This window comes from Diplotaxodon limnothrissa, linkage group LG8, assembly GCF_057381915.1.
Source record: "Diplotaxodon limnothrissa isolate DT_005_m linkage group LG8, D_limnothrissa_male_GT1.1, whole genome shotgun sequence".
Taxonomy (NCBI): Eukaryota; Metazoa; Chordata; class Actinopteri; order Cichliformes; family Cichlidae; genus Diplotaxodon; species Diplotaxodon limnothrissa.
The window spans coordinates 16,276,334-16,291,757 of record NC_140603.1 but is presented as its reverse complement, the minus strand read 5'-3'; the positions used below and the strand labels follow the sequence as shown (position 1 = coordinate 16,291,757).

At 42.0% G+C, this 15,424-nt stretch overlaps 2 protein-coding genes across 3 annotated transcripts; both read left to right on the top strand.

Moving 5' to 3' along the window:
• The first annotated feature begins 589 nt into the window (after window positions 1-589).
• On the top strand, window positions 590-5,056 carry nif3l1 (NIF3 NGG1 interacting factor 3-like 1 (S. cerevisiae)). 2 transcript variants are annotated; one of them, XM_085360686.1, is made up of 7 exons: window positions 590-618; window positions 1,638-2,233; window positions 2,353-2,509; window positions 3,634-3,757; window positions 3,854-3,992; window positions 4,506-4,589; window positions 4,679-5,056. In XM_085360686.1, exons 2-7 carry the CDS (start codon window positions 1,648-1,650, stop codon window positions 4,861-4,863), a joined length of 1,275 nt encoding a protein of 424 aa, XP_085216812.1. In that variant the 5' UTR covers window positions 590-618; window positions 1,638-1,647; the 3' UTR covers window positions 4,864-5,056. The 2 variants fall into 2 exon arrangements, with proteins under 2 accessions (XP_085216812.1, XP_085216813.1); XM_085360687.1 differs by lacking the exon at window positions 590-618 and adding an exon at window positions 644-712.
• A 4,689-nt stretch (window positions 5,057-9,745) lies between these two features.
• On the top strand, window positions 9,746-13,594 carry tbx6 (T-box transcription factor 6). The gene is made up of 8 exons (XM_085360685.1): window positions 9,746-9,815; window positions 10,306-10,525; window positions 10,835-11,102; window positions 11,194-11,337; window positions 11,502-11,572; window positions 11,657-11,715; window positions 11,817-12,096; window positions 12,346-13,594. Exons 1-8 carry the CDS (start codon window positions 9,746-9,748, stop codon window positions 13,592-13,594), a joined length of 2,361 nt encoding a protein of 786 aa, XP_085216811.1.
• The last annotated feature ends 1,830 nt before the right edge of the window (window positions 13,595-15,424 follow it).

Below are 15,424 nucleotides of genomic sequence, written 5' to 3'. Positions count from 1 at the left end.
AACCAAATATATAACCAAATTTTCCCGAGTTCAACAAAGTCTTGATAATACTGTTTATTTTATTCATTGATGCAGATTCCTGAATATTAAAACCACCTTTCTTCAAATTTTATGAAGGATATGTGAAACTTTAAAAAGTAAAAAAAATAAAAGGACATTTACAAAGCTCTGTTTCTATTTTTTATTATTTATTTATTTCATTTGGGCTGAATTAATATCACTTGTAATTATGTTAATATCATTCATTGTTATTCTCTATTTTCCTCTTTGTATTGTTGCACATGCGCTCAGTCCTTTCTATATTTAAGTTGTAGTTTCTGTGTCGATGGCGCAATGGCCAGTTTTTGGGTGATAAATAAAAAAGAAGAAGAAAGTAACCATATATGTTAAATAAAACTTACTTTATAATGCTTACTATAACTAATTTATACTGCTAAGTTTATAAGTTATATGTATATGTCCTCATGGTCAAGACGAAAGACATAACTTGACCCCATAAATAAATAAATAAATAAATAAATAAATAAATAAATAAAGCCATTCATTAAGTAAAAAAAACAAACAAAAAACCAACTGTTGCGGACGGAAGCCGAAAAGGGACATCGTGCGAGTTCTGCAGTAAGTACAGCCTCTGCCACTACACCAGAATATATTTAGCTAAAAACTGAAAACCATCGTGTTATTAGTTTCCATCCGTCAGAAACAAGCGACGGTAAGTTGCCTCGTGCATATATTTACATGCTGGTGTGTTGACGTTAAAGGACGGTTTACTGTGGCAGCTAAAGGCAGCTAACTAGCTCTGCTGTTAGCTGCACGCTTGGCAGCTGTCACAACTCAAAGCTGCTGGTTTTAAGTCTATGAATAAGGTTTATAATAATCATAAAGTGCAGGTATGTGGCTTTTACTAAATGATTTGCTCCGGACTAAAAGAAAATGTACGCTTAAGAGTTGTAGCCGTCTGTTTGCATTTGTTGCTAACTGTTCTGATTAGTGTTTAACTTTGGATGGAGTCTTTAAGCGAGGCAAAAACAGCATGTGTATCCATGTGGAAATGGGCAGGTGGAAATGCGTATAAAACCATACAAAACCGATCACTGGATTAAGTTAATTAATCCAATTAATTAAGTTAATTTTTCCTTTTAAAAATGTCAGACATTCAGTGCATGTGAGATCTGAAGGTGTCAGTGTGAGCAGCACAGGCTGGGACTGAGAATAGACTCAGAATAGACAGGACATCTAATAATTTGAAGAGGAAATCAGTAGAATCCTCATGGCCTACCTGTGGAGGTATAGAGATTACAAAGAGGGACATGGAGGGATAAAGATGACACCATGAAGACACGAGAAAAAGAAAAATATAGAAGATGCAGCTGCCAGGCAGTAGGAGAAGAGGAAGACCACCGAGAAGATTCATGGATGTAGTGAAGGAGGTCGTGTAGATGAGGATTTTAGAGATAGGGTGAGATGGAGGCAGATGATCCACTGTGGTGAACGCCTAAAGTGGACAGTGGAACGAAGAAGAAGATGATAGCTCAGCAGTTGTTAGTTTCAGTCTTGTACAAAAACCTGCAGTCACATATGAATCTGTGAATGTCTAACATTTATGATTATTTAGTTATTTCTTTTTGTCCACACAGATCTCCCCTGATGTTGACTGGATGTAGAAATCTCTCTTGGACATTTTTCTCGCTCACCAGTAGAAGGCTTTGGACTAGACAGAGTTTTAAGTCCCGAGCTGCTCTCTGCTCTTCAGCCTTTTCATCCGTCCTTCATTCTCTTCCTTCATCTACCCACAGTCATCACATCCTGCCTAGCAGACAGAGCTCAGCTCGCCTTCCTCCGTCTGTTAATTTCTCCTCAGTTCATTCGTCCGGTCTGATGGAATTAAAGGAAGTCCTGCAGGTTTTGGAGCAGCTTGCTCCGCTGTCGCTTGCCGAGTCTTGGGATAATGTCGGCTTGCTGGTGGAGCCGAGCAAACCTCGGCCCGTTAAGACCATTCTGCTGACCAACGACCTCACAGATGCCGTCATGGAGGAAGCAGTGGCTGTGAGCTGCGATCTCATTATTTCGTATCACCCGCCGTTGTTTCGGCCAATCAAGCGTCTGGTTCAGAAAGACTGGAAGCAGCGGCTGGCTGTGCGGGCCGTGGAGGTCGGCATAGCGGTCTTTTCCCCTCACACTTCATGGGATTGCGTGAAAGGAGGCGTGAACGACTGGCTGGTTGGAGGACTTGGTGAGAAGTCTCTCTGAATGTAAAATGTGATGCTCGCACTTAAATCATTAGATATGAACACGATGCTTATTCACTGACCTTCATTTCATCCCCACTGCTTTTTTTCTTTGTCGCATCAGGCAGCGGTCAGGTGTCGGTGTTGAGTCAGGTTCTCGGCGCCGCCTCCCACAGTCACAAACTGGAATTCACGGTCAGAAGCGCAGAGGAACTAAACATGATCATGGAGGAGCTGAAGGCTTGTGACGGTGGAACGACCCTACAGCATTCAGGCAGCAGGTTGTGTTCAGACATCACCGATTAGCAACAAGCTTTAAATTAAAACCATTTTGGTAGTTTTGTCATATATGTGTTACTTTTGATTTATTTCTTCCAAACACACATTATTGTAATTTGCGTTTAGCTTTAATCAAAGCTGGAAATCACCCGCAGACACTTGAAGCCATCACAGGTAATCCAAAGCTGCTTTTGGACTGTAACTATTACCAAAGATTTGTTTCAGTTTGCATTCGGACCACTTACAGAAACTTCAAATGTATATATTATACATTTTATGTCTGAGGAGTTGAAAGTAAGGCTGTGTTTAGCCCCTTTTCCCAACTAAAACCAAAATGTCATTATTATGGTAAACATCAGGTAGTATGGCACTACGAGTATGGATGCTCGAAGGCCTTAAAATAATTGGATATTCTATCACTGAAAGCGTATTTCTAAGGCTGTAGAAACTGTAGAGGACTGATACTTTATCTACAGTTTCTCATGCATAAAGCACATAATATCCTTTTAAAACTAAGTCGGATGAATAATTTTACACATACTAAAGTTTGAATATGGGGAAAAAGAAAAATGAACAACATTTTGATCCAACTTTAGTCTGATTTTTTTCCCCCTCCTATATAAGACACCATATTCAAAATCAAAATCTTTTTTTCTTGTTTTAGAAATAATAATATATCCAAACTTAATGATGGATTTCTCTTCTTCCTCCTTGCATATATTTTCAGATTTTTCTTTGTCTTTTTTCCCTCTTCTTTTTAAGCCTTGCTTTAACAGCTGTTGTTTGCGTGGCTAATGCTTTACTGATGTTAATGTCACCTTTGTTTAGTGGTCGTTCGGTTTATGTGTTTGACACTCACACCCGGACCAATCACAGTACACTTACATCACTCAAAGTGCCTTTTAAGTTGGGAAAGAAGCTTTTCTGTAGTTGTAAATCATGGATTAAACATGGAACAAAGAGTCTGAAAGAACCTCAGCACAGTCAGAAACCAATGTTTTCAAAATTCATGTCTCAGTTATCGAGACATGACAGTTATGTAATGGATGTAAATCGTACACTTGATGTTATTAAGCCTTTTGTTTCTTTGTACTGGTAAATAACAGTTCATGTCTCTTCATATTAGACCAGACAGCAGTGGTATCCATGTAAGCGTAACCTGTTGTGACTCAGCGCTGACCCCGAGTGTCCAGGCTCTGTTAGGACACGGCACTCCCAGCCAGTCTCTCACCATCGTAAAGTTAGAAAAGGTGCGGGCTGTTACAGGAATCTGAAGAAAAAGTTCCTGACTATTGTTATGATTAACTTGTTCTGTTCGCATTAGTAACACTTCATCTTTTCTTTAGCCCCCTCTCCTGGGCCACGGCCAAGGCCGATGCAGCGTTTTGGACCAGCCAGTGACTGTCGGAGCAGCCGTCCAAAAACTGAAATCTCACCTGGGTTTGAGTCACCTCCGTTTGGCTCTGGGCTGGGGGCAGACGCTGGGTGAGAGACGAGTGGACACACACAAATCTGTCACTAAATTAGAATAGTTCAATTATAACACGCTCACATTTAATTTCTACCACGGTTGCAGTAAGGGTAGAAACGTAGATGGAGGTTCAAGAATTTCCACCCATTAGCTCTGCACTCTTTTTTTTCTTATATTAAGTGGGCTTAAACGTGTAGTTCAATATCATTACACTGACAGAAAGGGCAGTTTTGCTCGTTCGGTCCACTTAAGATCAAAGTGGGCTGCAAGTGGCCCATGATGTCAAATTAGTTGGACATCCCTGCAGTAGAAGGTCATGGAGGACATGAGTTCATAAACACTGGTCACTCTGGTCAGTTTGGGAGTCTTTCACAGTCGTTTACGCTCACATGCACAGAAAATTTAAATTCACTGATAATCTGAATGAGCAGAACAACAAGCTGGAGCACCCAGAGGAACAGAGAGAGCATGCAACTCCACACAGAAAGAAGAAAAGTCATGTCCCTGTTCTGTTTTTCCTTCCCCAGAGTCCTCTGTGTACACTGTGGCTGTATGTGCTGGGTCAGGGGTCTCAGTACTGAATGGAGTCAAGGCAGACCTCTATGTCACAGGTAACAAACATTTAATTTTATTAGTTTAAATATCACTAAAACGTCTTCGTATCACAACGCTTGCAGACATAATTATGCCCCTTTTTCAGGGGAGATGTCCCACCATGAAGTGCTGGATGCTGTGGCAAAAGGAACCAGCGTGATCCTCAGTGACCACAGCAACAGCGAGCGGGGTTACCTGGCTGTGTTCAGGGAGAGACTAGCCGTGCGCCTGCCCGATAGCGTAACAGTGGTCCTGTCGAAGGCTGACAGAGACCCTCTGGAGGTCGTTTGACTGACTCTTGATTGGAAGTCACAGTAGTTTTTCTGAAAGATGACTTTTTACTACAGATATGTGTGACATTTTGGCAACCCCCCCGGAGTTTAACATGCAGGCTCTTTACGTAAGGCTATCCACTGGCTGTGCCTTGAAAATATTGTTAAATGTTGTTGTATTTATCATGTCTCTCTGGAAGGGTCTTAATAAAATGGGCTGTGGTTGATCAAAATGTGCTGTTGGCGTGTGGAATAAGACAAAATATCATCAGCTAACAAATGCAGTGCGAGCCGAAGATAAAACAAGTAATCTGTAATCTTAATGCATGCAGCTCCTACATGCAGACGACACATTGTGTGTTTTAATCCCGATGATGTGACCTTTGCTTCCATGCCGAGAGGAATTTCAGCATCCGCAAGTTTTTTTTTTTCCTAAAATGAATAGTTTCTGCTTCCTGCACAGAGAGAAGGTAATCCTCATGGGATTAAAATGTTTGCTGTTGCTGTATAAACGTGGATATTGGACCCCACCTGCTCCACAGGAGACATCAGCACCAGCCTGAGCCAGCTATGAAGATTCAAAGCTGCAATTCAAGGATTTTTTTTAATGTATCTCATAACTTGTGAAAGATAAATGAAAGTGACAGGTTCTTCTCAACAAGATGACCTTTTAACCTCTGAACAAACATGGATGGAAATCAAACGATTTAGCACATACATGTCAAAGAGCAGGCCTTTGGTATTGCTTCAGTGCACGTACTCCTGCCCCACTGCTGAGGCTTAAAAACAAAAACAAAACTAGTAACAGTCCTCATTATTGACTTTTACAGAGTCTTACGCCTGCACCACCTATGACACACCTGTTCTTTCATAAAAACATTAGGAGGCATCACACACTTCGCTGCCCCCCCGTCAGGGTAGTGGCTTTTCTCTCAGTGTGGTGTTCACACCTCCGCTTCCTTTCAGTCCTCAGCAGCTTTTATCCCTAACAACACACAAATGGAGAAGGAAAACAGCTAGAACAACGTGTATACTTCGCTCCTGTAAACCGACTCCAGCTGTCACTTTTATAGTGCAAGCAGGTAGGTCTGAGGCCTGTCAGCTTGAAAGTTTCCTTCTCCCACTGAGCCCTACGAGGTGGATAAATATACTGCAGGGCATCATCCACAGTGAGGCAAAGCTGCAGAGTGTAATTTGCTTTAAAGTCTCTATTTGATTTATATTTGAAAGTCTGTTTGTTGAGTCTGTTGGTTAATAAGTCTAATGAAACTCAGCAGCAGCCTGTTGAACTAAAGTTTCTTGTGACAACTTTCTGTGATCTTTACCAAGTCAGGGAGTTGAAACTGATTCAGGAAAAGCAGAATGAGGACTGCTGCATGCAAGAAAAAAATGCTGATATAAAATGATACTGTATTTTTACTTTAAAGTAAAATTTAGAGTAAAATATTTCACTTTTATACTTTGCTTCTGCACACCATCACAGTGGAGTGACTTAAGTGCAGACATCTTTAGATGATGGGCTTAAAATGAGCATTAACTTTCGAAATTATGATAAAAAAAAACAGTCCTTCATTTTTCAGAGACTCATAAGTAATTGGATAAAATGATATAATGTTAAATTTAAGGATTATTATTCATGCTTGGATAAAAATCTTTTGCAGTTGCCAAGAAATGCTGCGTTTCCTCACTTGAGACGTTTTGCTAGGCCTTTTCAGTCTTCAGTTGCTGCTTGTTTGTGGGAGTGAAAAGCATGATGGGTTGGGTTGAGATCAGGTGATTGACTTGAGCGCTGAGGAATATCCCATTTCTTTGTCTCAAAGATCTCTTGGTTTGCTTCAGCAGTTTGCTTTGGGTCTTTGAAGTGCTGTTCAGCAGTTCTGCAGCATGTGGCTGAATCTGAGCAGACCGTACACTTCTTAATTTATCCTGCTATTCCAAACAGCAGTCATATCATCAAGAAACACCGGTGACCTGGTTCTACTGGCAGCCAAATTATACCAATACCATAATAATAATGCCATAATACTGCCTCCAGCATGTTTGACAGCTAATGCGGTATGCTTCAGATCATCAGCTGTTAAATGTTCCCATTATTCTGGCACAAGTTCATAGTGTTTTCATCTGTTCAAAGAGGGGTTTTTGTTTTGTTTTGCCCAACTGTGCAGACTCTTTTAGGCACTTTCTGGCAAAGTCCAGTCCGGCCTTCTTGTTCTTGAGTGTAACAAGTGGTTTGCACCTTCTTGCAAACCCTTTATTTTTCCATTCATGAAGGCTTCTCTTCTCCAGAGTATCCTTGACTTGGTGTTCATTTACTTGCTGTCAAGTTGCTTTTCTTATGATTCCTCCACTCCTCATGTTTTGCTGCTCTGATAAATAATTTTGTTTTTCCAATCTAATGACGGGCTCCACCGACATCTCTTTGGGGCTCAGCTTTAAAATTACAGCGAAAAGCTAAAAAAATTCAAAAATTTTGAATCCACATCAGCTATAATTATTTTTTGTGTTTAAATTGCAAGGAAAAGGGCCTCACCTGGTCATGAAACTGCTTATCAATCAATTGTCCGATTTTGACCATTTGAAAATGAAGGGCTGTTTATAAAAATGACCATAACTCCTAAACAGTTGATGCAAAACTTGTACAAATCCTTGAATTAAAGCTGAAAGTCACATTTGAATCATTTAAACTCATCTGCAGTGGTGTTCAGAGGCAAAACTACAAAAATTATTAAACAAATTATGGTTACTCCATTTTTTACTCCTTAAATCCTGTGCAGACCATTCCTATTAATGATTATTTAATCCAAACACATTTACTTTTTCTTGCAAATGAGTGTAATGACCCTGTGGTACAGCTACATTTACATGCCTGCTTAACAAATGTCAGTCACAAAAAAAATCAGGACACTGAATCAGTTTGAACGGGTCCATTGTTTTGGGCGCATAATCCCTAAATACAAACTTGCATATAAACACTTAGACAGTCACACTTGTCTAGTGGCCAAACTGCAGCCACTGGCCAAACTGTCGCCCTCCTCCACCTAAACTCAGGGTCTGACTCCCTGCTGAGACAGCCTAACAGGCAGCCTGCTGGGAGGAAGAAACATGTCATCAAGTCATCAGAAAGCCCCAGGGGACCAAGCAATAAACTCCTTTAATGTATAAGAAGTTTTGCATTTCCAAGAACTATTCATTAGAGAAAATTAAGAAAGTTAAAAAAATAGCTAGATGAAAACTATGTATAAATTATTCTGCATTTACATCAATAAATGCAAAAAACAACAAAAGTAAATAGTTACTAATTATAATAAAATAAAAAATTACTTATTTTCTCCTGCATGCATTACTGTGCCAATGCCTTGAACCACCAGACTTCCATGTAGGTTTTAAATTGGTGTTGAGAATCTCTGAAAGTCTTTCAAAGCTTTTCTTTGCACTTTAGCTTTTTTGGGGTCATTTTTCGTCCAGTCCTTGTACCTGACCATATTCAGATGAATGCCTCTTTACACTGATTAATGAATTGTTTAAGCATACAAAAAAAAGGCGTCTAAAGAGCTATTAGTCAAAACCTTGGCATATCTTAGCAAGGTGTGCAGTGTTTCCTTAAAATAATAGCAGTGAGCGTCTACAGACATCTGCAAAACAAGGTGGAGGATCTGTCATGGATTGGGGCTGCATTTCCATCAATGGTGTTGGAGATCTTTTAAAAATTAATGGCACTGCAAAACAGTACAGTGAGATTATGAGCGACAGTGCAAAACCATCTGGACTGCATCTGATTGGCAGCATCTTTGTTTTTCAGCATGACAACAATCTCAACTACACTGACGATGCAGTAAAAACATGCTTGGACAGAAAAAAAACATAAAGGAACACTATCAGTTCAATTCAGTTCAGTATTATTTATATAGTGCCAAATCACAACAACAGTTTCCTCAAAATATGTAATACTGTAAGATAAAGATGTTATAATAATTAGCCATAGATTGACCATAGATTACTGAAGCAGTGAGGGATCATCTTAACAGAGAACAGAACATAAGGCAGCCATCATCCAAAGAAGCGCTCCGAATTTTCTTCAAAAACCTTGAGAAGTATTCCTGAAGAGTACTTCAAGGAATTACAAGAAGGCTTCCCAAGACAATTCAGTCTGTGTTAAAGAATAAAGGTGGTCATACCAAATATCAGCTTTCAAACTGATTATAGAATTGTCAAAATTCTGTTTTTTTCTTATATACTACGTTTTCATGCATGTTTGTATGTTTTAATCAATTGCTGGATCTATTTCCCATTTTCCCAACAAAATATAAAGAAGGGGTAGACTGTTGTATTGGACTGTGCTTGATGCATTAATGCATGTTCTTGTTGATGGTTGTGATTTAGCATATTTGACCTTCCATGCATCCATAGTTAGATAGTTTACAGATTTGCGTGTAAAATAAATGATCTTCAGTGCACTGAGTAAGTAAAAGAATAAAGGAAAGTAAATCACAATCAGTGTTTTCAGATATTGAGATAAACCCTGATTTCCTCCAATGTGATGAGTGTTGTTTGTTTTCTTTGTTGGAACAGAAATGAGAATTGAGGGTAAAGGGAGGAGAGACAGGGAGGCAAATAAAACTCTATGTGAAAATGGGCCCATTTGGCCATAGGTGTGAAGTCCCACTCACCTATTTAAGAGAGCTCGTCAGCCCTGTGGGCTCTGACGGAAAAAGGACAGCCGATGGTTAAGAGCGCGAGTCAGAAGTTGAGTGAAAAACTCTCTAGTTGCAGCTACTTTTTTGTTATAGAAAGCAGAGAAAAATCTGTACGAGGAACAGGAGAGAGCAAAAGGAGCTGAAGAAATGTTAATTTGGATCCGGTGAAGAGGACGAATAAAGAGACAAAGACAGACAAGAAGGACTATGCTGAGCATGGAGATGTTCCCTGGTTTGACTCTGGGACCACAAAGGATTGGAGACTGCTTTTACAGAGGTGAGAGGGACTGAATGCATTCATGTTTAAGCAATAAACATAAACAGATGTCTTATTTTATACTGTTGATTGTACATTAAGGAATAAATGTTTTCATAAATCAGAACCTTTTTAATTTCTCACTTTTTAGGTCCTTAGAAAATGACAAAACAAATATATTAATGCCCTACAGCAAAGACAAAGGCATGATGGGGCCTTTAATGCAGCAGCCAAACCAGAAATACTACATTAAAAAACGTTTGCACTGAAAGTTCCAGTTAAGTGCTGAAGACACAATTTACTCTTTAAACCTTTTTTTGTACACCTGAAAATACATGAAAGTGGTTTTTAGATCAGATGGAAAAGACTGAATGAAACTTAGTGATTCAGTAGTTTGTACAAGTAATTAAATATATTTAATTTAAGTATACATTTAAAATATGGCTCCATATTTGCTTCACTTTCACCAGTTAAATAAAGTTTTTTTCCTTGGATTTGTTCTTTCCCACAGAGCGGGAGGCACCTGTGCATATACCGCTGTTCCCTCCGGCATGCGAAGCAGCCGCCAAAGCTCTGCCTCCAAGGCTGCTGGCTCCTCCTCCTGCTCCCGTCTCCAATGAGGCTGCAACCACAACCCCGAAAGATGAGGTGAAGATGGAGCTGGAGAACTCGTCTTTATGGAAGCAATTCAGCTCGGTGGGGACAGAGATGATCATCACAAAGAAGGGCAGGTGAGAGATTACATCTGTATTACTCCCCTTATCCCCTAGCCCTTATTTGTGGGGTGTAGCAATTTATCCCAGACAAACCCCAAAGTCACATCACGACCCATCTTGGGGAAATAAATTTACTTTTCATTAAGTCGTGGCCTCCTAAATGGGTCGTAGCAGTCTACCATCTCTTCTAACTTTATACTCCTCTGTTTTTAATGTTTTCATCCCATCTTGCCTTCATCAGTTTTAGTTCTTCCCTAATTCCTTCTCATTTACTGTTTTCTGTGACCTTTGGTGTCCTGAACCTATTTCATTTTGTTTTTTTAGACGGATGTTTCCTGGTTTGAAGTTGAAGCTGTCGGGCCTGAATCCATCACTCCGTTATATCCTCCTCCTGGATATTGTTCCCGTTGACAACTCCCGTTATCGTTTCCAAGGTGGCGGGTGGCAAGCTGTTGGAGCTGCAGAGGCGAGGCTACCAGACCGGGTGTTCATCCACCCAGATTCTCCTGCCACAGGTGCCCACTGGCAGAGCCGCACCATGTCATTTCACTACGCCAAGCTCACAAACAACACCCTGGACACACAGGGACATGTACGTACTGCACATGAACAGGCCTAGCGGAGATACAGCACATAACCTTCAGTGGTGCATGTTGAGTTAAGCCTTTTTCTTCTATTCAAAGATCATCCTACACTCTCTGCATCGATACCAGCCCAGAATTCATGTGATAGAAGCCCGGGATGTACTGAGGTGGGGTGGAGGGCAGCACTCCTTTGTTTTCCCCGAGACCCAGTTTATCACCGTCACCGCCTACCAGAACAGCAAGGTACCGTTATTTTCTGCTCTGACTGCGAGTTTTGTGTTACCAAGCAACAGACTCACAGAGACACTCATTCATTTGATATATAAGAGATTCTTTGCAACATTTAGAACATGATTTCAAACAACAGATGTAATGTAATATTAAATGTGTTTTGTGTTTATTTTCAGATCACTGAGCTTAAGATCAACTCCAACCCTTTTGCTAAAGGCTTCCGTGAAGACGGCATGAACAGCAAAAAGTAATTCCCAACACAAGCAGCAAAAACTCACAGTCTACATTCATCTGTTGTTGTGCAGGATCTAAATGCCTTTTTTCTTTATAGACAAAGAGATGCGAGACAGAAACGCAAAATTGCCGTCTTGACAGAAACTTTAGATATAGGTAAGGGGGAAAACCAGATTTATGGCACGTTAAGTAACTTAATTTAAAAATGAATGTAATGTATTTCTCATTTTGAAACATTTCCACTTGTCTGCCATCAGTGAACTGTGATCCATGCGACTCCACTGAGCTCCTGCAGCAGGCCCCAGTAACCGGTGCAGACCTGCAGGCCCTCGCTCTGGCCTCTCTGCCTGCACTGCCCGAAACCTCCTGTGGGTTCAGACCAGGGGACACCTCCTATCAGGACACTTTGGTCCCGGAGCAGTCACTGGACCTCGGCCAGGAGTTTATGGCATCCCAGATGTCTGACATCAGCATCACATTGGCCAGTGGCATACAAGAGCTGCCAGGAAGCGAGAGGGCAAATAGTATGATTGAAAGGTAGGAGGCAGAGGAATGTAATTGATATTAGCATGATTCACATTGATAGACTATACAAAGAATAATGTTTTATATTTTTAGTTTATATTCTTCTTTACATAACCTAACCTAGCAATGTCAAAATTTCTGGTTCAGTCTTACTGCTAGGAGATGTGTGGTTTACACACATCTCTAATGGCTGATTATTATTATTTTCAGAAATTACGACACTAAATTGATTCAAGCTCTCATTTCCTTTCTCCTCCACAGATCAGACACAATGGCTGAGGCAGCCTACACCTCCAGCTTCCCTGCTGCTCAAGCCAGCTCCTCCTCTTTCCCCTCTGCTCCGCTCCCTCAGTCATCCTCCTCCTTCCCCTCCCATCCTGCCTCTGACCCCTCGGACAGATCTGATCCTCAGCCCTCCATCCCTCCTATCAACTATCCCTCCCTTCTGTCATCTTCCCCCGCACTCTCTTCCACCTCCAACACTCCCTCGCTGCAGCAGACCTCCTTCACCTTCCCCACTCCGCCCCCTTCCAGCTCCACCTCCCCACAACCACTCCTTTCGTCATCATCCTCCCCTTCCTCTTCCTCAAACAACTACCATGCAGTCCCAGACACCATCAGCCCCCACACTTCTACTGATGCCTCTTTTCATGCCCCGTCGTCCACCACATGTCCGTCAGATCTCCAGGACCAAGTAGCTGTTCATTCTCTGCTCACCCAGCCTGGCCAGCAGCTACAGGCCGGACCTCTCGCCACTGATTCACCCAGTGATCAAAGCTCTGCAGCGTTTATGTATCAAAATATTGTGCCAACAAATCCCAGCCCCACTCTGAGCACTGCTCAGCCTTTCCCCTGTCAAAACCAACCACCAGCTCCAGTTCTGTCTTGCTCCTTACCCATGCATGCTTCTTCCACATCTTTTGCTCCTCCATCTATTCCCCCACAGATGCAAAATCTGCCTTTTTCCCATGTATCTCCCAGCCCGGCCCACCCTGCCCTCCACCTCCCAAATCTGACCCACCAAGCTCAAGCTCCTTCACTTGCTCCAGCTACTGCATTTCCTCCCTCTTCTTTCCCTTACCCACCATCCACCCTTCCTCATCCTCCTTTTCAACCCTCCTCTTGCTTGGCTGTTGCTTCTTCTTTCCAGCAGTCCGTCACCCCTGCTGCCACACTGCCGCCAGTAGCACACAATCCTTGTACATCATCTTCTACGCCCTCATATCCTGCTGTTGAAATTGGTGCAGTGCCTCCCTTCAATCCTGCACCACCTTATCGTCCAGAGATGGTACGGCACCACCCATCTCTTCTCCCACAGCTGGATCCATCACTTCCCCCTTCTGCCCCTAACCCAGCCCTCTACCCCACCTTTAAATCCTACCCTCTCCGGCTATGTCAGGACCCTCACCCCTCCCTCTCAATCCCATTCAGGCACTTGTACAGGCAACAACATGGCCACTCACTCTCACAGGGGTCCTACCTGGAAATGAGCACAAGACCAATGTTTTGAAATATGGTATTTTTATATGGATGAACTTTTAAGGGGAGTCAATGATGTGTAGAATTAGCTTAAGCCCAGTGTTTGTGTGTCTGTGTCTTCTCAGCAGTTCAGCTGACAGACTGATGAAACTGGGCCTCGTTTGTATATACATGATGAAGATTTTCTTTTCTATATTCATTCCAGTGTGAAAAATAAAATATTGTTTTTTCAAGCTTTTGTGACTCAATCCTTTTCAACTGAAATATTTTGCTGACAAAGACTGTAATATTTGTATGTAGCTTGAAGGATTTGTCAGATATCCAGCTGAGACTTTGGGGAGTTACTGAGAAGATATGACTAGTTTAAGTAAAGACTGGAAACTAGAGATACAATGTAAAAAATAAAAAATCGAGCACTCTTGAGTGAATTTCTGCCTTAAATCATCTTCTTAAATTTGACTGTTGGACTGGTTGGAAAATCTATGCATATTAGCCCCAAACAATCAGTGTAACCTACCACTCTCATCAACATTGAATGAAAACATAGACTGTATAAAAAGGATGGACGCTGCCACCATGATGTCACTTATGGTGTGTTCCTCAAAAAGTCAAAAATTCCGACTTCCTAGTCAGAAATGTCTTTTGTGGAATCCTGCCTCAACTCAGAAAGTCGGAGCACGCTGACATACCCCGAGTTAGCAATCGAAGATGTCAGCACTGTTGCCAGGTTTTGTACCGTATTTTCACGACCATAAGGCGCACTTAAAAGTCTTAGATTTTCTTCAAAAAGTGCGGCGCGCCCTATAGCGCGGTGCGCCCTATGTGTTGTAAGGAGGACGTAGTAGAGAACACCATGAGAACGTTAAAGGGTGAAGTGTGGGCGTTGATCGTATATACCGGGACAATCGCACATACCTGTATAAAAGAACAGGTATGTGCATTATGCAGGACATCGTTGTTTTAACAACCCTGAAAATGGCAAAGAGACACGCTTACGAAGCACAGTTTAAACTGAAGGCCATCAGGTACGCGGAGGAACATGGAAATCGAGCAGCGGCGAGAGAATTTAAGATTAACGAATCGATGGTTCGCAAATGGAGGAAGCTGGAAAACAAGCTCCGGCAGGTCAAGAAAACGCAGCTGAGTTTCCGCGGACATAAGGCGAGGTGGCCCGAGTTGGAGGAAAGACTCGAGCGGTGGATCATCGAGCAAAGAGCGAGCGGGAGAAGCGTTTCGACGGTCACCATTCGGCTAAAAGCAGTTTCACTAGCTGAAGAGATGAACATTGAACATTTCCAAGGAGGTCCGTCTTGGTGCTTTCGTTTTATGAAACGGTGCCATTTTTCCATCCGGACCAGGACTACGGTAGCGCAGCAACTTCCAGCAGATTATAAGGAAAAGCTGGCCATCTTCCGCTCCTACTGCAGCAAACACATCGGCGACAAAAACATCCAGCCCAGCCACATCACAAACATGGACGAGGTCCCGCTCACTTTTGACATCCCGGTGAGTCACACTGTGGAGAAGAAGGGGACCAGCACGGTAGCGATACGCACAACGGGGTATGAAAAGTCTTCTTTTACTGTTGTGCTTGGCTGCCATGCTAATGGACAGAAACTGCCGCCTATGGTGATTTTTAAGCGAAAGACTTTGCCTAAAGAGAAGTTTCCAGCAGAAATCATCATTAAGGCAAATGAAAAGGGCTGGATGGATGAGGAAATGATGAAAGACTGGCTGAGGGAGGTGTATGTAAGGAGACCAGGTGGTTTTTTCCACGCAGTTTCACTAAGAGTGGAAGGCAGCGCCGGGCGAGTTACGCCACAATTTGCCAATGGATTGTAGATGCTTGGGCTAACATGTC

Coding starts and splice junctions, on each gene's coding strand:
- nif3l1 (XM_085360686.1), top strand. CDS start 1,648: ATGTTGACTGGATGTAGAAATCTCTCTTGGACATTTTTCTCGCTCACC. Junction 2,234..2,352: donor CTGGCTGGTTGGAGGACTTG/GTGAGAAGTCTC, acceptor TTGTCGCATCAG/GCAGCGGTCAGGTGTCGGTG. Junction 4,590..4,678: donor GGCAGACCTCTATGTCACAG/GTAACAAACATT, acceptor CCCCTTTTTCAG/GGGAGATGTCCCACCATGAA.
- tbx6 (XM_085360685.1), top strand. CDS start 9,746: ATGCTGAGCATGGAGATGTTCCCTGGTTTGACTCTGGGACCACAAAGG. Junction 10,526..10,834: donor ATCATCACAAAGAAGGGCAG/GTGAGAGATTAC, acceptor TTGTTTTTTTAG/ACGGATGTTTCCTGGTTTGA. Junction 11,573..11,656: donor GACGGCATGAACAGCAAAAA/GTAATTCCCAAC, acceptor TTTTCTTTATAG/ACAAAGAGATGCGAGACAGA.